The sequence below is a fragment of the Aspergillus pseudodeflectus genome, assembly GCF_044049435.1.
Source record: "Aspergillus pseudodeflectus strain CBS 756.74 chromosome Unknown BJX68scaffold_25, whole genome shotgun sequence".
NCBI classification, from domain to species: Eukaryota; Fungi; Ascomycota; class Eurotiomycetes; order Eurotiales; family Aspergillaceae; genus Aspergillus; species Aspergillus pseudodeflectus.
In genome coordinates, this window is record NW_027263801.1 from 385282 (window position 1) to 404921 (window position 19640).

The 19640-nt window shown below is 50.9% G+C and overlaps 10 protein-coding genes across 10 annotated transcripts; 5 read left to right on the forward strand and 5 right to left on the reverse strand.

Moving 5' to 3' along the window:
* Positions 1–225: 225 nt before the first annotated feature.
* On the reverse strand, positions 226–916 carry BJX68DRAFT_238636 (uncharacterized protein). Its single transcript, XM_071040389.1, has 3 exons — positions 720–916; positions 347–646; positions 226–287 (listed from the first exon to the last, which is right to left on the reverse strand). Exons 1-2 carry the CDS (start codon positions 767–769, stop codon positions 379–381), a joined length of 318 nt encoding a protein of 105 aa, XP_070898435.1. The 5' UTR covers positions 770–916; the 3' UTR covers positions 226–287; positions 347–378.
* A 611-nt stretch (positions 917–1527) lies between these two features.
* On the reverse strand, positions 1528–2169 carry BJX68DRAFT_238638 (uncharacterized protein). Its single transcript, XM_071040390.1, has 2 exons — positions 2135–2169; positions 1528–2086 (listed from the first exon to the last, which is right to left on the reverse strand). The coding sequence occupies exon 2, from the start codon at positions 2036–2038 to the stop codon at positions 1781–1783; it is 258 nt and encodes an 85-aa protein (XP_070898436.1). The 5' UTR covers positions 2039–2086; positions 2135–2169; the 3' UTR covers positions 1528–1780.
* BJX68DRAFT_238639 (uncharacterized protein) lies at positions 2157–2796 on the reverse strand. Its single transcript, XM_071040391.1, has 2 exons — positions 2728–2796; positions 2157–2669 (listed from the first exon to the last, which is right to left on the reverse strand). Exon 2 carries the CDS (start codon positions 2629–2631, stop codon positions 2368–2370), a length of 264 nt encoding a protein of 87 aa, XP_070898437.1. The 5' UTR covers positions 2632–2669; positions 2728–2796; the 3' UTR covers positions 2157–2367.
* Positions 2797–4112: 1316 nt separating this feature from the next.
* Positions 4113–4873, forward strand: BJX68DRAFT_267606 (uncharacterized protein; the record flags this gene model as incomplete). The annotated part of the gene is made up of 2 exons (XM_071045855.1): positions 4113–4142; positions 4268–4873. 2 exons carry the CDS (start codon positions 4113–4115, stop codon positions 4871–4873), a joined length of 636 nt encoding a protein of 211 aa, XP_070898438.1.
* A 716-nt stretch (positions 4874–5589) lies between these two features.
* Positions 5590–6633, forward strand: BJX68DRAFT_276264 (nucleoside phosphorylase domain-containing protein; the record flags this gene model as incomplete). Its single annotated transcript, XM_071048054.1, has 2 exons — positions 5590–6461; positions 6579–6633. 2 exons carry the CDS (start codon positions 5590–5592, stop codon positions 6631–6633), a joined length of 927 nt encoding a protein of 308 aa, XP_070898439.1.
* A 5040-nt stretch (positions 6634–11673) lies between these two features.
* Positions 11674–12244, reverse strand: BJX68DRAFT_267608 (uncharacterized protein; the record flags this gene model as incomplete). Its single annotated transcript, XM_071045856.1, has 2 exons — positions 11674–11824; positions 12027–12244. The coding sequence occupies 2 exons, from the start codon at positions 12242–12244 to the stop codon at positions 11674–11676; spliced, it is 369 nt and encodes a 122-aa protein (XP_070898440.1).
* Positions 12245–13938: 1694 nt separating this feature from the next.
* BJX68DRAFT_238640 (uncharacterized protein) lies at positions 13939–14212 on the forward strand. Its single transcript, XM_071040392.1, has one exon. The coding sequence runs from the start codon at positions 13984–13986 to the stop codon at positions 14146–14148; it is 165 nt and encodes a 54-aa protein (XP_070898441.1). The 5' UTR covers positions 13939–13983; the 3' UTR covers positions 14149–14212.
* A 172-nt stretch (positions 14213–14384) lies between these two features.
* BJX68DRAFT_238641 (uncharacterized protein) lies at positions 14385–15048 on the forward strand. The gene has a single exon (XM_071040393.1). It carries the CDS (start codon positions 14606–14608, stop codon positions 14870–14872), a length of 267 nt encoding a protein of 88 aa, XP_070898442.1. The 5' UTR covers positions 14385–14605; the 3' UTR covers positions 14873–15048.
* A 391-nt stretch (positions 15049–15439) lies between these two features.
* On the forward strand, positions 15440–16302 carry BJX68DRAFT_238642 (uncharacterized protein). The gene is made up of 2 exons (XM_071040394.1): positions 15440–15783; positions 15868–16302. Exons 1-2 carry the CDS (start codon positions 15618–15620, stop codon positions 16077–16079), a joined length of 378 nt encoding a protein of 125 aa, XP_070898443.1. The 5' UTR covers positions 15440–15617; the 3' UTR covers positions 16080–16302.
* Positions 16303–17638: 1336 nt separating this feature from the next.
* On the reverse strand, positions 17639–19008 carry BJX68DRAFT_238644 (cell wall mannoprotein 1 family protein). Its single transcript, XM_071040395.1, has one exon. It carries the CDS (start codon positions 18477–18479, stop codon positions 17919–17921), a length of 561 nt encoding a protein of 186 aa, XP_070898444.1. The 5' UTR covers positions 18480–19008; the 3' UTR covers positions 17639–17918.
* Between the last annotated feature and the right edge of the window lie 632 nt (positions 19009–19640).

A 19640-nucleotide genomic window follows, 5' to 3' on the forward strand; every position in this document is an offset into this window, starting at 1 on the left:
CACGGTTGACTCTGTACAGCTGATTGATGAGAGTTTTTTGTACCTATTTTAAATGAATATGTAAATAGGTGCAGCCCTACCTCCACCAAGGTCCCCAATCTTGCCCACGAGTTCTGAGCAGTCTGCCTCGTCTAACTGTCCGCGACGTCTCTGCGAAGGTATCAGATATTTCGGTGCGCTATCATCCATTGTCATTTCGTCTAGCCATGTGACAAGACTGAACTCTGGAGGCTCTAGCAGAATATCTCTGTGTGCAGTTGAAATCATGATATTGGCTGGTTGTAGGTCTGCGTCAATCAAGTCAGAGAGCTACCGAGTTTTCAATCCCGATCAGGCGCCGACCTACCGCAGTGAGTGACGCTTGGCGAATGGAGGAGATCAAGGCCCAGCAAGAGCTGCTTGGAGATTGTTCTTACATAGGCTGCATCGTGTCATATCTTTGCCATCAGATACCATCGCGGGGAGCACAAGACAAAGGTGCGTTCCATTTGGACCATCATGCCGGAAATGATCCAACAACTCAAGAACATGTCCTCTTCCTTGATGATCGATATTGGAGGCTGAGAGGAGAAGATATGTATCGAGCTCTTGGTTGCTTTCCGAAGCATCCGCCTTTTGTATCTTCAACGCGACCTGTCGATTGAGTCTTGAACAGCCGAGTTAGCGTGCAAGACTTTTTACAAGGGGCATACCCACAATTGATCCTGTGTGAGCCATACAGTTGAGAATTGTCCAAAGGCCGACTTTCCCACAATCCTGTACCTCTCATTGAAGACGTCGTGGAGGTTCACCGGATGATAGCCGCCGCGCCGATATTCCTCGACAGGCTCAAGAACATCAAAGATTCGATTGAATCGCCGCACCTTGTTGAAAAGGACCTCCTTCGAGAGATGAGCTCTCTACTCACTGGCCTACGACGGACGGGATATAAAGTGCATGGAAAGAAGGGGGTTGACTCCTTGACGTCGTGTGTCTTGGCTTACATGCTCTACTAACCAATCACACTGATGCTCTAAGCGCGCTGCTGCTCCGGGCGCTTAACTGAGGTTTGCTCTCGAGGTCAGAGGGTCCTTGATGGTTTCGTAACTTTCCAATCGATATTTCGACAATCAGAGTATTAGAACTACAGAACCGAGGATAGGATGCGGATGTTAATACATAATGTCAGTTTACTCCAGTGCTAGGCCAGAGTTAGGGCTAAGGACGACTAGACTGATAATGGTTGGGCGATGGCCTTAGCGGGGGTTGATTAAGTATCTAGCTGGTTCAGGAACCGGGTGATGACGACGGGGGAGGATCACTTTGCGCTTGCGTGGCAGGTTGGTAATTTTGGGATGCTTGATTTGAAGAGGATACGTTCGGGGCTAAGGATGGGAATAGCATGTACCCGTTCTGTCCCATTCTGAAGGAGACGGAATTGAGGGATACGCATATTACCAGGCCATGTGACTTGGTGCTGGATGAGGGCGTCGTGGAGGATATTTTGGCTAGGGCGAATGGTTCTATTGGGTTAACAAGGATAATAATGAGGAACAAGGCAGGCCTGATCCAGCCTAGAATAGTCCTTTTCGTTTTGAGGCTGAGTGAGGCATAGGTACTGAATCTAATAACCGGCCCGCTTGCTTGCTCATAAAGACCAATTATTGCTCACCAGTACAACAAGGCGTTTTATATACAACCCGCGGATTCGTCCCTCCTCTCACCCACACCTCGTCCAGGGTCCACTCGCCCATCAATTCCATACCCGTCAACCGACTTCACCATTTTTTTCACGGTCTATCTAGCAATAGCAGTAGGGCAAAGCATTCCCGCTGTTGTAATCGCAGCAGCGCAACCCACACAGAGCGCTAGTTCTCCACGTCCCGTTATCGCAGATCTGAATGCTAGACCGGTCGTTTGAACAATGGTATGCACCATTAAGCCCGCTGGAGCATGGCAAGCCGTTACCGACGGGATTTGTTGGGACGGGCACGGACTGGGTTAGAGCCAGGGGGAGGAGGGTCGCTAAGGCGATGATGATTGTTTTGAAGAGTTGCATTTTGATTGAGTGGGATGGTTGAGAGTTGAGTCGACTGTTCGTGGGGAACTGGGGAGTGTGAGATTGGTTTCTTGGTTTTTCTGGGAGGAAGCGTACTTTTTTATCGTGGGAGTGTAGGTTGGTGAAAAGGATTGAGATTCAAGTTAGAGATGGGAGGGTTTATGGGGTTTATATGGATAGCGTTTAGGTTGCATTCTGTTCCTGACACGGAGCGGGGCGAGCCTCCAGCCCTACACGGGCCAAGCCTCTAAGCCTCCCCGCCTCGCCTCGCCTCAGCCATTCCACATCCAATGCATCCATCCACGCATCAGCCCCTTCATGCCCCATCTCTAGCAATAACAATAAGTCTGATGGTTTACATTATTATATCCGCAGCATCCCGCTCCGCACACAGCGCTAGATTGCCACACTTGGTTGTGGCAGATGACAATGGTAGCCCCGTCTCCCGCACACCGATATTCTCCCTGCGATGACGCGGGGCACGAGAAGCCGGGGGCAACGTATGCGTACGTCGGTTGGGGCTGGGCCTCGCCCAAAGCTAGTGGGAGTAGCGTTGCCAGGGCGAGGAGGGTTGTTTTGACGGAGAGGTGCATGGTGGAATGTTGTGAGTTGGTTGTTTGGTTATGAAGAGCTGGGGAGTGTGAGGTAAGTGTGAGGTCTCCCAAGGGGAACTGGAAGGGGAGGCGTACTTTGTTTGTGGGAGTGGAGGTTGAGGGGTGTCTGCTTAAGTCCGAACTGGACCCTTTACGAGGTTTATGTACCCTTGAGGCGAGGATGGTTTGGTTTTTCGAGCCTTTTCCTCATTACAGGGAGCGGGACCAGGGGCAAGCCTCCAAGGTTACGGGCCTAAGTCCGTCCTGTAACCTCAATCAACACTCCACACTTTTAGCCCTGATAGGAGGCTGTGGGGACATTTCTTGGTGTCGAGGGCGAGCGGTGAGTTTGTTGAGACTTGGTATCCGCCAAGTTGGTGTCTGGACCAGTCAAAGGTTCGCTTCTAATGCAAGTTGAGACATCCAGGAACACGCTTGGGCAAGGCAAGTGCTTGTTAATGGAGGGGAAGAAAGCCCCCGGGCTCTGCGGCTGAGTTGCAGGCACTAGCGGGGTGGGGGCCAGTGGAGAAATACGAGGGCAGACTATGCTGGGACGAGAAATGATTTGCAAGCCTTGTACGCCAACCAGCCAATGGAATGGCGGTAGTGACCTAGATGTTATATAAAAGCATTGGTTCAATTAATGCTGCAATATTATGTAGCTTTAGAGACTGAAGAGCCCATAGCATACCATCCAGTTATGGGGCCTTCATGGGACTGCCTTGTGGGATTGCAGGGTATTCCTAGCCTGCTACTCGGATACCAATATCCAGAAAAAAAGCCATCCATATTCAAACTTTAGGTGTCAGATTACTCCGTGGCATGCGTATATGCAGGCATTGAGCCGTTGGCCTTATATAGGCTTAGCCAGTTTTCCATTGCTATCACCCACTGGCATCTGCTACGCCACAGCTGGTCTAAACTTCTTCTTCCACATCGCACACGTCACCATCATCTGGAGCTTCAGAACAACCAGCAAAAACAGTCCGCGGGCTGGTGATGCTTACTTCGATGCTACTTGGGTCCTGCTACAGCACGGCAGATATTCAGGGCAGGTTAAGCGATGAGGGTAGGGTGGTGGTACGGGAGTGCGCTATTATAGAAGTGGGCATGTTCAGGGTCGCTGAGGTCTTGCAGAACTGTACGGGGGTTTCGAATGTAGAGAGGTCCTAGCCTCTGTTTAGCCTGTCTTGTGTGTATCAGGCCTTCAAAAGGTACTGATTCTGGCCACACAGAACGTGTATCGGGTAGGTTAGTTGTCTTGGCTGTTGCTTATTATGGTGACAATGGGCTATGCATATCCTATGACCCAGCCCTCACAAGCACCCCGCACGCAGTGTATGTAGAACTAGTAGAACATCCATACTTGAAGAGAATAGATAACACCCACGGACACTCCTTCCCTCCCTCCTTCTCTCCTCATCCCCTCCCTGGCCTCTACCTCCTCTTCCCGTACTGAAAATCCCCCACTAACCCGCAAAATGTCCGTGATAATTATTGGCGGCGGCCCTGTAGGCCTCCTAGCATCCATCTCTCTCCACCCACGGAGACGAGCTTGTTCAATCTGCGGTGTCACTCACTTGGCATGAACCGCGCACTTTGGATGAATCCTCCCAAGAGCGCTGCGGAGAACTAGGCCTCGTTCGATGTATACTTTGACGAGAACCATCCACTGCATGGGCAGGTGCGGGATGCAGTAAGGGCAGCACAGAGAGCGCTGGATCAGGAGTTCCATGCCCCCGGCGCAGAGGCAGGGTGGTTCTATCCATCTGTTGATATGGATAATGAGGGGGAGGCGACACGACACGATGGACAGATTGGTGACAATGGGGAGTTTGATGTCTGCACTTACCACCCGTCCACGATCCCAAGGCACTATATGCCGCACTTCTGGGTTGTGAGGGACGGGGTCAGGAGATCCACGAGAGATCTTGTGCGGAGGGATAAATGCGTGCTTCTTACCAAGGCCAAGGAATGGGCTGGCCTTCTGGAGGAATCGAAGTTGCTGGATGTGCAGATACTTGGTGGAGAGGACTGGGTTGATGAAGGGGGCAAGTGGGGTGAACTGACAGGAGTAGGAGATCATGGGGCAGTTCTTGTCCGTCCAGATGGGATTATTGCTTGGAGATCGATTGGCGCAAATTCATTAACCGAGGAGGATTTGGAAGGAATAGTAAAGCGCATTCTAAACGCCAACCTCGAGACTGCATTTGGGGCGCAGGTAGGAGACTCAAGACTTTGAAAGGACTAGAAGTTGAGTTGGTAACTATAAGCTACAGTTGTAGAATAGTTTCAATTGGTTGAAGGAAATGTCTTCGCGTGTGTTTCTAGCGCCATGTATATGCTTTAGCACATTGCCCAGCATCTGCTTCTACAAGGGCGATCATATAGAGGTCCTGGAAGACTGGATTATGGACTCGCCCGGGCAAGTGTGGCGTGACTGGGCCGCGTCATCAAATCGGGTGATTATTGTAGTAGCAGTAGCATCAACCACGGTAGTTATAGTAGTAATATTCTACTCCTGTAGCCTCAAGCTGTGCGAGGGGGCGCTGCCTGACAAATGCCCTTAATGGAGAAACAAACCAAAAGGAAACGAGCAAAAGTCCCTCATATAAAAGAAGAAAGTATTTAAGAATTACTCCTAGACCAAGATGTACATCCGGCTAGCGGGCTAATATATACCAGCAGACCTTAGCACTTGCCTACGCTACTTCTTTGGCCCATAAGGCTCTCTCCAACAGACTCCTATTATATTTGACGGTACGTAGCCGGGCCCGAGGCTCCTATTAGTCCACAGAGAGGCCTGAGCAACCGGGTGGACGCTTTTCCGAGCCGGTATAATATCGGGTACTATAGGGCTGCCATATGGCAGCCTCAGCTGCGATGAGGGGTATGGCGGGCAAACTGCGCGTCTCTGCAATTTCCCACATCGCAGCAAAAAGGTGTCGGTAGTGCACGATGGTTTCTCTCCCAAGCAGCGAGTATTCCATTGCGTGGATCTGCGCTCTTGCCGTGGAGATGACGGCGGCAAGAGCGATGCTGGATGAGGAGCACGAAAAGCCGGCCGACCAGGATCCCAACGACGACAACAACTACTGTCTCGGTCGCATCGCCTCGTACAATATTGTCATAACCTGTCTGCCAGCCGGAATCTATGGAGTCACATCTGCTGCTGTTGTTGGAACCCGGATGCGTCAGACGTTCAGGCGGCTCAAGTACGGCTTGATGGTCGGTATTGGTGGTGGTGCCCCGCACGACGACACCGACATTCGACTGGGCGATGTTGTGGTAAGTAAGCCTGGTCGTGGCTCTGGGGGTGTGATCCAATTCGATTTTGGCAAGGAGCATGGGAATGGCTCGTTTGAGCGTGTTGGTTCGCTAAATCAGCCACCGGAGGAGCTGCTGAAGGCGCTCACGTACGTGGAGGCTGAGCATCTCATGAAGGGAAATCGCATCCCAGAGCTACTCGAGTCCGCTTTCTCGCAGTATCCCAAACTAGCTCCAGATTTCTCACACCAGGGCCAGGACAACGACCTGCTATTCCACCCGGGGTACGATCATTGCGCAACGGCAACTTGCGAGCACTGCGACCGTTCGAGATTAGTTCAACGCCGGCCTCGCCAGGATACCTCGCCCCGAGTCTTTCAGGGCTTGATTGCAAGCGGAAATCAAGTAATGAAGCATGGGGCGACCAGAGAGCGCCTGAGAAAGGAACTTGGAGTCATCTGCTTCGAGATGGAGGCTGCAGGTCTCATGAACATCCTACCATGTCTAGTTATCAGAGGCATCTGTGACTACTCCGACTCACACAAGAATAAACAATGGCAGCCGTATGCGGCCATGACAGCTGCTGCGTTTGCGAGCGAGCTCATACAGGCCCTGCCAGGACAGACCACTCCCTCGAAAAATCAGCAACAGGGTGTCACCCGAGTCGGAACGGCTCTTAGTTCAAACGGTGAGCACCGCTCTACCCACTTCGAGACGGTGCTGATTATGCTGTAGAGTGGGAGAGCGGTCTGGAGCTGTCTCTGTCAGGGTTGAACGCAACTCAGGTTCTCCAAATGCTCAAGGCAGTACCTCGAGTCATGCATGTACCTAGGCCCGCCATCGACTCCACTGACCCAGGCTCATACTGGGTACTAAAGAATGTCGATTATTACGCCTGGAGTAAGGCGAACGGCAAAGACGCCGTACTTTGCCTGTCCGCTACCGACCACGACACTCTCGACAGTGTTGTGTCGGCCATACAGCAGACACACTCAAGCGAGAGCGGCCGCATCTCCTTCAGACTGTCTTGGACTGACATGTTTAACACCCACTCCTTCTCACGATCCTTTGTACAAGCCGCTCTCTCAGTTCTCCTTGAGAGCCTCCCTGCGGATGAGGCCAAAATGGCCCTGCTTCGTTTTCTTCGCTCGGTGCTAAGTAACCTCTCTTCGAATGATAGGGACCAACTGTCTAGACACCGATACACCGCATACAGCCGAGAGGGCTTTGTCCGACTCTTGCAGACCTTGCTTGGATTAGAGTCCGCGAGACGCTGCGCTGGGCTCATGGCCGCTCTGATGCATCAACATAGGAGTTTCCTGGTCGTTATACAAAGTACACGCAGTTGGGACAGTTCCTTATTAGACTTTGCTCGAAGCCTCAACGATGAGCTACGTGCCTTTGGAGAAGGATCGTCTCAATTGAAGATCCTTGTTACTGGCACGACAAACACCGCTCTCCAGGACAGCTGGCAGTCAATGCATCTGTTGCATATTCAGTACGATCTGGAGCGTCAAAGTGAGTAAAGGTTCCTCAAGACAAAGTGCGGTACTGACGATACAGGCTGCCTGTCAACGCTTTTCTTCGACAATACTCGATATAGCAAGATTAATGATCACCATCGAGACTCATTACAATGGCTTTGGCAACACCCCCAGTACCTCGAATGGTCGACTTCAACCACGTCTAAACTATTTCTCCTTGAAGGAAAGCCTGGTAGCGGTAAGAGTACACTGGCAAAGTATCTAAGGGAGCGTCTTCGTTCAAAGATTGTCTTCAAAGCTACGCCAGTTATTGCAGACTTCTTTTATAGTCACCGTGATGGTGATGGCGAAAGAAGCCACCGCAACATGCTACAAGGGATCCTCTGGAATATTCTCGACCAGGATCCTACCCTCTTCTACCATTTCCAACGCGAATACCGCAGCGCCCGAGCAGAGTGTGCCCCAAAGGCGATTGACTGGAAAGTGATCTGGCTGCAGAGAATCTTTCTGTCCATAGCTGGCCATCCTGTAGAAAAAGAGATATTCTTGATCCTTGATGCACTGGATGAATCTGAGGACTCTGAAAGACGTGATGTGCTAACTTTCCTGTTAACCCTTTGCAATCAATCTGGGCCATGCGTCTTCAGAGTCTTCATGGCGAGCCGACCAATGACATATGTTCAACATAGCGTACGAACCGCTGCTGCGATGAACGTGATGCGAATGCAAGACGAAACAGAAGCTGACATCCGAACGTTTGCTTTGTCCTTCCTTGGTCCCGAACTACGATTCACGGGCAGATTGTTGCGAGAGGCGACTGAGTACATTGTCGAGACCGCCGAAGGCGTTTTTCTCTGGGTCCATCTCATACGCAATGAGCTTCAGCTCTGTGCCGAAAGGGGATTCCGAAAGCGAGATGTTTTCAAAAAGTTACTTGACCTTCCGACAAAGCTAGAAGCATTCTACCTGCACATGCTAAACAACCTTAACCATGGAACAAGGCAGGATACTGAAGACGGGCGCAACATGTTTCAGCTCGCCTTATTTGCGGAACGCTCGTTGACCGTCACCGAGATACAACATCTACTAGCGATGAAGGCCATTCTCGAGAATGAACATGATGTCACGGAAGATTCTTTCGAGGACGAGCTGATTCAGAGCATGGAGACCCGGATTATACACTGTGGTGGGAACTTTCTGGAAATAAAAGGTGTGTCATGGCGTGTGTCGCTTTTACTGCGTAGAATAACGCCCAAGCAGAGGGAAATGTGGTTCAACTCATTCACCAGACAGTCCGAGAATTTTTACACCCGAATGGCTCGGCCCCGGGCGAACGTACGGCTCAGACCTTGTATAAGATGGACGCCGAGGACACGATTCATGCTAGTATAGCACGCTGCTGTCTATACTATTTGCAGCTAATTGCAAGGAGTGAGCGCTTTGACCCAGTTGAATCTTGGAAGCTGGAGATGTTTGACGCCTACGTGAAGCACTTGAACAACTGGCTGTTACTTCGATATATCCTCCCTTCACTCGTCTACCACATCTCCAAGGCTTCCAGAGCCTTGGACGCGCAAGGCCTTTTTCACAAAGTCCTGCCAGACGTACGTGACAAGGCCATTTCCCACTTCCTGGGCACCTGGCTGCGGAGAAACCTTCAACAGCAAATGCCTGCCCTGTCCAACCCAGGGGGTATTGATCAGTTTCAGCTACAGCTGTTACACGCAGCAACACGGAACAGCTTGGTGGAAGTGGCTGAAATTATCCTGTGTCAGGGTGCCTCCGTTGAGGGCCTTGTTGGGGGAAAAAGTGTATTCCAAGTGGCTACTATGCATGGATCGGAGCAAATGGTGCAATTTTTGATGAACCGCAAAGCTGACCTCGGGGTGGGATTTGCTGGGGGCCGGACCGGCCTTCATTGGGCTGCTCTGCGCGGGCACTTTGAGATAGTCAAATTGCTCTCGACCGAGTATAGTGTCAATGACCGGGACTCGCAGGGTCTCACGCCGCTTCATCTCGCCGCACAATGTCCAAACCCTGATATCGTCCGGTTTTTAATGGGTAAAGGTGCCAGATATCATACTCCAGACTCGGCGGAGCAGTGGTCGCCTCTTCACTGGGCTTCGCATCATGGCCATCTGACGGCCATGCAATACTTGCTTGACCAGCACTATATTGAGTATAGACTGCGCTCCCCAAAGCGCATCCTGAACCCGGCACTTGCGCAGGTCCCGCCTTCGATACAAACTGGTGATAGGAAGGGGAAAACCGCGATTTATCTAGCTGCCGCAAATAACCAGCCGGAGGCAGTGCAGCTTCTGTTAGACCATGGCGCTGACCCCTGTGCCAAAGACAAGGACAGCTTTACACCATTAAGCAGAGCTGCGGCCATGGGACATGAACGTGTCGTTCAACGGTTCATTGACTGGCGTCCCGAGCTATGTTTCGATACCGACGATACTGAACGAACGGCACTGACACACGCGGCGATTCATGGACATGTTGAGGTGGTGCAAGCCCTCTCCCAGGTGCAGAACAATGTCAATTTGCGCAGCAAGAATGGCCACACAGCGTTGCATCTGGCAACCGCGGCAAATCAGACCGGAATAATTCGGTTACTAACCAGTCTAGGTGCCAGTGTGAATGAGCGGGACAATCTAGGTATTACGCCATTGCATATAGCCGCGTACGATGGCTACCTGGACAGCGTCAATACACTGATCGAGTGTGGAGCCGGACCTCGCGCGCTTGACGCCGACAGGCGAGACGCATTGTACCTCGCGGCAGGACAGGGCCACACTGCGGTAGTAAAAACTCTCCTCCAGCACCCCGAAGCACGCGTCAACGCAAAAGACCGGCGAGGCTGGACCCCGCTCTTCTGGGCAGCTGGCAACGGAGAAACGGAAGTCATCTCACTCCTTGTGCAACACGGTGGCGATGTCAAGATTCGCGACCGTAATGGAGTGACAAGTCTTCATTGGGCGGCTTGGAAAGGGCAGTTGTCCAGTGCGAAGCTGCTCCTTGATCTCGGAGCGGATGCTACCACACTGGACAAGAATGGGATGAGCGCCGGCGATTGGGCGTCTCAGGCCGAACAATCTGACATTGCGCAGCTGTTTGATGTCTCAGTGTGGGGCGGAATATCGTCCAAGCTGTGGCTCGAGTACGATAAGTTTATGCCGGGAGTTTGACCAATGTTGAATAATGCATCTATATGGCGCTGGTATACGCAGGCGGCATTCCTTTGAGCGCTTGGATTAGTTCGATAACTCTGGCTCGAGCTCACTGCATGATTTCGAGTTGGATATCTCCTACCCTATTTCGCTCTCCGTCTGAGATGTAGCCGACCGTGACCCATCGCTTGACCCTGTGTGGATCTGTTGCAAAGAACTTCCATTACCCGTGGATTATATACGGAGTTTCGCCGTGGCCGGCTGGATGCGGGCCACTTCTCAGTCAGCCTGAGCCATTCCATAGGGCTTCAATGCTGGGCCTCGTGAGTGCTTTCCTTTTGAGGTTGTCTTCTGTTGGCACTTGAGCCACCGAACAGCCGGGTTAGCGCATTTGGGATAGTACTCAACGTACTGGCGTCCGACTGACTTGTGGGACTACTCAGGTTCATCGAACAAACGCCGGGGCTGTACAACTTTGCTGCGAAAATCTGGAGGACCGACGATGGCTGCCACAATATTGACTTTAATGGCTACTTGGACGCGCATCATGGATACTGTTGTGGCTCCCTGCCTTGTGATATTCGAGCTTGAAGTCGGATAATAGGGAGGGGGGTTCAGTGTTTGCTAGTGGGGTCATTAGGTGCTTGAAAGTTGTATTACCTGGATGGCTACGAGTTGACAAAAGAGGCTGTGATGGAAGAACGATGCATTGAGCTATCTAGCGAACGAGAGATGATGAAGAAGGAAGAAACCGCTGGAAGGACCTCTTTCCTAAAAAGGAAAGGGCCACAAGTGCGGCGCTAAACCCCATTCTGAGTGAAAGGGAACCGGACTTCCAACACGAGTAGAATAGATAGATATGATGAGACAAACGTAGGTGATGTGCGGATGTTTTAAGCATAATAATTATTATCAGGATGGAGTTCTATTGACACTCTACAGACAGGCTTAGAAATATCACATCTTATACCATGCCCACAACTCCAACTGTTATTGTATTCGACACAGGCAGTACCTGCTCTTTCGCTGCATCATACTTCACTATATACTAGTACACCCCCCAGTAACTCTCCATAGAACAGAGCACAACAAATCCACTCACAGTGGACACCACACATTCACGCAGTAAAATCACAAGGCAAGGACCCGCAGCAGTATCCATGGCCCGCATCAAGAGCACCCTGGAAATCGATATTGTGGCACCCGTCATTGGTCCTCCACATTAGCGCGTCAAACTTGTATGTGGCTGGCGCGGTAGTCTCGCGCATACTGTATTTTAGTTCAATCATGAACCGTCAGCCTAATGTCAAGGAAGTCATTTGCTTTCTTTCTTTCATCCGAGTTACTGGTGTCTCTGTGAGTGGGGAGGGGACAGGCGGGCGGTAATGTGTCTCCTCTCTCCTCTGCTGTGGGTAACCACCACCCGGGGACAGACTGCAACTCTCGAGGAAGGGAAGGCATGTATACGTACTGCACAGTACACTTGTTATTGACGCAGGCATTGAAGCCGCCGTAAAGCCAGGCATAGTACTGGGAGCCCGTGTAGTAGTCGGTGAGGGTGATTGACTGGCCGTATCCTAGCTGCGCAGAGAGGGTGTACTCACCCGCCGCCATCTGGCCGGAGAAGGCGCTGGCGTTGCCGATGAGAAGGGCGGCGGCGGTGGTGCTAAGGACGGAGGGGAGCTTCATGGTGGATTTCCGAGGACAACGGAGGAATGTGTGGGAAGATAAGCGGAAGGAATTGAATTGTGATGTTTTACGGAAAGATTTAGTGGGATGTTGGACGGTATATATAGGTTTTCCGACTGTCAACGCCCTGTCCGGGTTGGGAAAGCCATCCATGATGGTGAAGTAAGCTAAGACCAGGCTACTCGCCACTGCCTAATGCTTAGACTACGGTGCCACATGCACTACGGAGTAAGCAAGAGTGACAAGTATATTCGCTAACTCCACAGCCTACAGATCAATTGGCGGAATCTGGAGGATGAGCGGAATGGGCCGCTAGTCTGCTGGGAAACTGAGCTTGTCTCCACCAGTATAGATTGCAGCTCTGCCCTGGTACAACTTGGAATAATACATCTTCTACTAGAGGTGTCAGGTAGTCCAAGCTGGTTGGTGGGCGCTTGCGCATTAGTGGAGCGCCTTGCGGCCGTCCATAGCCTTTTACAAGCCTTGAGTCCTTTCTTCCCAATCTATGAAGATTATATTCTGGCTTACAAGATTCAATATATGACCACGCATCCAGGTCCCCAAGCGGGCTCAACAGAAAGGAATGACCGACCGCTCATTAGTCCGCCCGTAGAAGAATTCACGATTTGCGGCCCCGTCGTCCTATCAATTTCCACGTGGCAGATGACCATGACCGCATCCTACAGTGTGTAACCTTGATTATTCACCATCGAATTCATAGCTCTATGTGAAGCGTGAACATCAAGTTCAAACTCTGTCAGTGGATTTAAGCTCCTGGCATTTCCCAATTTAGGCTGGGATCCCTGGCAACTTGCGTATGCTGCCGTGGTATGCATAAATACTTCACGATAATGCCGACTCTTGTTAGAGAAGTGAATTAGGACAACGCTCGTGGCTTGAATTGACAAAATCATGTCATGCTGGTCAATGACCGTCTCTCCTTGATATCCTCCAGTTTCTTTGCTTCTTGCTAACTACTCAGGCTGATTAGCTCAAGGTTGCGCTGCTCCATGGTCTTGACCAAATCCATAGCGATTACGTGAGCTTCTGGTTTGAGACCTCGACTCTGCTCCCTGTATACGTTGAGTATGGTTCATGTTGCGCAAGTCTCCAAGTAAGAGCCTGGAGTCGAAAGGCGAGGGGGTTTTATCCGCACTTTAGATACATAGAGTAATAGATACATACAGTAATTATCTCAGCGCTCGTTCCTTTCCAGACATATCGGGATTCTGGTCAAGCTGGTGATTCAAGGCTACTGGTGCGTTGGCGCGCTGCATGAGTCCGGTTGGGCAAGGCAAGAACGTCGAGAAGAGCTCCAACTCGCTTCTTGACCCTCTCCTCTCCTCAACAACCAACATCGCCTTTTGATTTCTCGCCATTCATACCACTCCGAAGATCAAGCAGTTCTTCATGCATTTCTCCACGTCTCTTGCCCAATCCACAAGAAAAAACAAATCCGATCGACGAGTCTCCTGGACTGGGCCGGCTTCCAGATCCCAGGCGCTTCCCAGGCCCCAGATACGAGCAGGAGGGCTGTGCCAACCAACAGCGATCAAACGCGCGCCGCCAAGTCTGCAGCCATCGGCGCCTACAGTTGCGCCTTGTTAAGATCCCAGCTGCTAGGCTCAGCCCCATGTTGGATCGTTAAATCACCCACCATTTCCACATTTCCGGTTGATGTCCAACGTTGTCCAATTGATTCTTGATCGAGATTAGTTTACAGTGAGGTATCCATCGTCATGGCCGAACTCGCCCCTGGCATCGTTGCCCTCGAGCCACCCGTGTGCGCGGCGTTCCGGACATATCTCGCGCCGTACAAGTCGTTCAAGGGAGATATAGCCGAGTTCCAGACGAATATGGCACAGATGAATCCCTCGTGGATGCGCTCACGATGTTATCGCTGATCCTTCCGGTTTGGCCTCGAATACTAGCGCTGATATTGCCGCAACGCCAACTGGACGAGCCCACACGGAACAACGGCACTCTTAGCAGATGTTGCCCGGTCCGGCTGCACCGAGGCTGCCGAGTATCTGCTGACAGCCTTCCCAGATAAGCATGATCCGCTCGGGTGGACGAGGACGCAAAGACTGCCCTATTTTATGCTACAGACTACAAGTACCTTGATCTCTTTAAGCTGCTAGCCATGCATTCTCTCTCGCGACCGGACTCGGCACAATCGCATACCTCGCGCGCAGGGACTTGTATCGCCAGGCGCTTCTCGGAACAATGTGGCCCCGCCTGCCGCGATAAAGAATCGGACAAAATTGCACAAATACTCCTGCTACATGCGAATGTGAGTTACGCGGACAACAAGGGAGCACGCCCCTAATTGTTGCTGCGCGAAAAGGCGCCGAGACAATCATGCGCCTGCTACTGGACGACCCGAACATAGACGTGCGCACGGTGGATTGGAGGGATAAGAACGCCTGGGTTTATGCTAAGGAAAGTCGGCATCGTCGCGGAGAGCCCATCATGGAAATGCTATGGGAAAAAGGCTGTACAGACCCTCTTGCCACCGAAACATTCAAGCCGCCTGCTCGGGGCAGCGATAGTGAAAAGGACGAATATGATGAAGACGACGATGATAGTGAGTTTGAGGAGGCTGTTCGGATAGCGAGTACGAGGTAGAAGAGGAACACGTTGAGTATGAGGATGACGAGAATAATGAGGTGCCTATGGGCGATTTACTGCGTTTGAGGATTTCGCGGCGTATTCTGATGCCGATGATGGCGTGGACTACGATTCTGATGTTAATGCTTCAAATATAAAGACCAGGCAGCGCTAAATGGTAGCCGGGGTTTTGAATATCAGGAGCTCAATGTCCTTATCATAGGAAGTAGTACTCAGGATGGGAACCAGGGAGTATATCCAGCACGCTCACCTTATGAGGCGTTGACAAACGGGCAATGCATGCAACTCCCCAGGATATCATGCCATACTCGCAGCATCTTTTTGGCCCCAATGTCTTGGGTTGGGGCGGGCGGCATATCATGCATGGGTGAGGAATGCTGCGCCAAATGGTGGCGGAGCCCTCGCCAGGGGTTCAGTTTCCGCCCCATGCAGCGACTGCGGCGCGACCCTTGTGGGATGGAAGCGATGAAAATAGGACGCCTTAGATCTACCCCAAGATTATTCTGCCCTCCCCTAATTCAAGTCCGCCCCACCTGCCAGTGTTGTCGCTCAGCGATGCGGAGCGCACTGCCTGCCTGAATACATGTGCTGCGGGTATAAATACCAACGGAATACCTTTTGATCGTTCTTTTCACTGCTCAAACAACGCGCAAGGAAAATAAAAGCCTTTACAGGGCCCTCGACTCTTCGTTCTTGAATCATCCAACCAACCAACTTACATTCAACCAACCAACCCACCACAATGTTTCTCGTCTCCATCCTCCTCATCTCCATGACCGCAACCGCCCTCCCAGTTCCCCAAACACAACCAACAAAGCCACTTCTCCCAGCAGACTGGGGTATCGATGTCGACGACATCAACATCATCACCGGTGGCAATCCCGGCGCCCAGACCGTCGGCCAGAACTGTACGTCCCTCTTGCTTGCACTATTTCCACAATCTCAACTCGCGAAAGCACAGCATGGCACAAACTAACCTCATATCTCGACAGGCTCCGGCGACAGCTATACACTATGTCATGAGCTCTGCCATGTGGTCCAGCAGCAAAATGGCCCTGCGCAGTATGCGGACTGCATGAATCAGTGCGTTGTTTCGAATGCCGCTGCTGCAGAGGAATGTCAGGCTGCGGGGATTGCGGAGATGATTGGGGACCCGAGCGGGCCGACGACGGGGTCGGAGCCGAGCACCTCTGCTTCGTCATAAGAGTTTGTTCAGTTTATGATTAGCGGGGGGAGATGGACAGTCACTGGGAAATTTGTGGGCGAGAAGAGACGGATTACAAAATTCTTAATCTCGTAGAATGCATTCGACGCGCGCTTGTTTCTTTTTGCATCACTGGAAGGAATATATGTTTTGGTCGAATAAGCCCGAGCTAGTTTGCCAACTCGCAGATTAGAAAATCACAGATACATACAACGTGAATGAGTATATGCCCATTGATAGATATAATGTGCAAGCAGGCTTATCTGGAGCTAGCTTAATACAGCGTTTCAAGAATCGCTACACATCAATTTATGAGAATTGAATACCTAGTCTCACGCTAGTACCCGTTGGAGTTGAGCTATAACACGCACATACTGCTGAGATAGACAATATATTTCATTGAGTTGAGTGCGTATCTAATCAAGGCCGTCAATGCACAGGGTCCCTACTACCAGTATCCCCTGACACCCAGATTCGCAACCCCGTCAGATAATTATAGCACGGCCCAGTAAGTAGATTGCCAATATATTCTCCAGGGAGCCCGTAGATTGCGCAAATTGGCTATAGCCAAGATATTCCTTACTAGATCCCGACGCCGGGTGCTGATGGGGTCCCACCAAGCAGGCAGGGGGGCTTATCTGTAGGGATCCCTCCTCTATTCCTTCCAGGAGTAGGTCGGGAACCCTACTGCCTCAACGTCGCTCTTCAGTCTTCTCCTACTGAGGGGCAGGCTTCTTCCAGCTGTGGCTTGGGAACCCGGCGGCTTCAACGTCCCCCTCTTGGGGCTGGGGAGGAGCGTCGGTTTGTGGTTGCGGGAGCGCCGATGGAACGGCAGCGGTGGCGACGATAAGGGCGATGATGGAGAACTTCATCGTGATTGAGAAAGCGATAGCTTAGGGGAATACTAGTAGGGAAAATGCATGCTATCGTTATGATGCTTGGATGTGATGGATTCATACTCAAAGGATTTAGGACAGGACGATTTATATAGTTCCGGGGATGTTCCGTTCTCGTTTTGGCGCCTGCTCGTTGACGAATCATCGGACACCATAATTAGTGATATCTTGGACAGCTGATGTTTGAATGGCGCCATTTGCTCAGGTGCCTGGTAGCAGCCCAAGGCTAGGGTGCTATTCACAGCTGCCCAATCCAGCCAACCAAGGCCCAGCCGGTCGAGCGGCTCTCCGAAAAACTGGCAATAAAACCGTGGAGGGGAGCCCCTGGGAGCCGCTACTGTCTTAACCATTGCTAATTTGGTGTTTTCCTTGCGAAGGCTCAGAATCACTGTGACTTCACTCTCACGCAGATAAAGTGAGAGTTGACCGTAGTCGGAGGACTAGGGAGTTTTCACAGGGGCAGCCTGGCTCGGCACGTGGACTAGAAAAGTGCACTCACAGCAAATGCAGCGGCGGTCGAATCTAACCTCCATCCATTGCTTTCCTCAGCCTTCGCATCTAAGCAGATTTGGAAAGTGCTGTAGTTTCTTACCGGAGAACCGGGCGTCACATGGCACCAGATATGTTATGAAGATACGTTAAGGATACAAGAAAGCCCAATGGTTCGAGCGAACAGACTCATTGCTTGATGATGGACGCTCAAGCAAGTGTAGCAAGCCAAACTGAAACGAAGCCCAATACGTACAGCAATCAATGGTTGGCTACACGAACCTAGCACTAAAATTAATCTCCATTCGCAGTCATGCACACATGTTATCCAGCAAAGAGTTCAACTACCCAGCTCCCCATATTCTTGGCTCGCAATAGCTCGCTCTACCTGACGTCCATCTGTCTCATCCCAGCCAATTCCGGTTGTTCACGGTTGGTCAGATAAACAAGCCCATCAAGCATAACGCCGAAGGGCATGAGAAAAGTGAAAATCAATGTTGCCCGTAATCAGTGGCCCCAGACTTCTCAGAGACGCAACCAAGCGCTGCACAATCGCATTTCCAAGGAGCCTCGTGGACGACTGCAGTGCTTCCAGATCCGCCCTGACCAAGATGCTCGCCGACGCGAGTCCCAGAACGGCGGTATCAAACGCTGGCTTTTTCTCCTCGAGGAGGTCTAGTGTAGAGAAGATATCGTCCTGCAGTTGTACGACACGGTTCGTGACGGTGATGGAGTCTGCCTGGTTGAGGTTGGAGGTTCCGTTCGTCGCCCCCGTGGCATCGTCGATAATGTGAACGAGGTCCATTGTTTGGCCTTGGATTTGAAGGGCAGCCAGGGTGCCCTCGAGGCCGCCACTGAAGTTGCGGAGCGAGGCGCTGAGGGTGTCGAGTTGGTTGTTGATTGACTGCAGGCCCGACAGGATGTCATTCACAGTTCGTGCTTGATGAGGGACGGCAAGACATGCTTGGAATTGAAGGAGCAAAGTCAAGGCAAGGAGATATACTGAAGAAGTCATTTTGCACAGGACAGCAACGATTGATTACAGTAGAGAATTAGAACATCCCAACCTGAGACGTGCTGACTGGCCTCTTATGCGAAAAGCGCCTACTGTGACCCGAGGCTCTCAACGGTCAAATGGGCATATGAAAGAGGGCAGCATGAGGGTTTCCGGCCGTAACCAAAATCACAGGTACCCCAATTTGTGCTGAAGAAGACCAAGTGTCGAAAGTGTAATTGGAAGTCTGTTTCTCAGAGACTTCGTTGCCTTTGGTCCTGCAGGGCCTGGAAGACTACAGTGAGTAGTGTGGTTCCCATTGATAGGCAGAAAACCAATTCTCTGTCCGGTGAACTTGCTGAGGGAATAATGTAAACTCTAAACTGTCTGACAGGGGTCCATCACTGTATCATTGGCTTAGTGCTCGGGACGAACTTTCCATTTTCCTAATCAGGTAAGCTGGGGAAATTACCTAGCGTAGAGGTCACCGTTGATCCTTGAAGCCTACAAAGTTTCCACCCTTCCCTGCTTATTAAGAGAAGGAGGTCACATCTACATTGTAATAAATGAGTACACAGCTCCTCCGAGCTACCCGCAGAGCTCATATAAGTGTCACCCCAAAACACATGATGCTAAGGCTATTATTAAGCAGAATATCTTAAGCAAGGGTTAAAAAAAATCACTAAAATATTTTGAAATTTAATATTTTTATTTTTAAAGTTACAAAGGGCTTAAATATTTAGTAATTACTTAAATTACTCTGTAACATTTGCGCATTGGTGGACCGTGGGCGGTTGAGCGACAGCGGTCTCGCCCCAGACCGCTGTCACTCCCTGACCACTGTCCGCCCAAGACCGTGATTCCCCAGTTGTCTGCAGTCTAACCCTGACTGCTATCTTCCCTTGGCAGCGGTCCATCCCAGACCGAAGCCCTTCCCGGGCCGCAGTCTCTGACTGACAGTTGTCCCTGGTTTCTGCCCCGCAAGCCCGCCTTGCTAGGTTCATAACAAAAGTATCCTTATATAAACTACTATGGCTATATAAATTATTTATTAATTTATAATTATACTAAGTAGTTTATAAATAATTAGTAAATAATTAAAAAGTAGTTAATAAATAATACTTATATTTATTTTTATATAGTTAGGGATTCTATAAAATACCTTATTATAGTAAAAGTAAA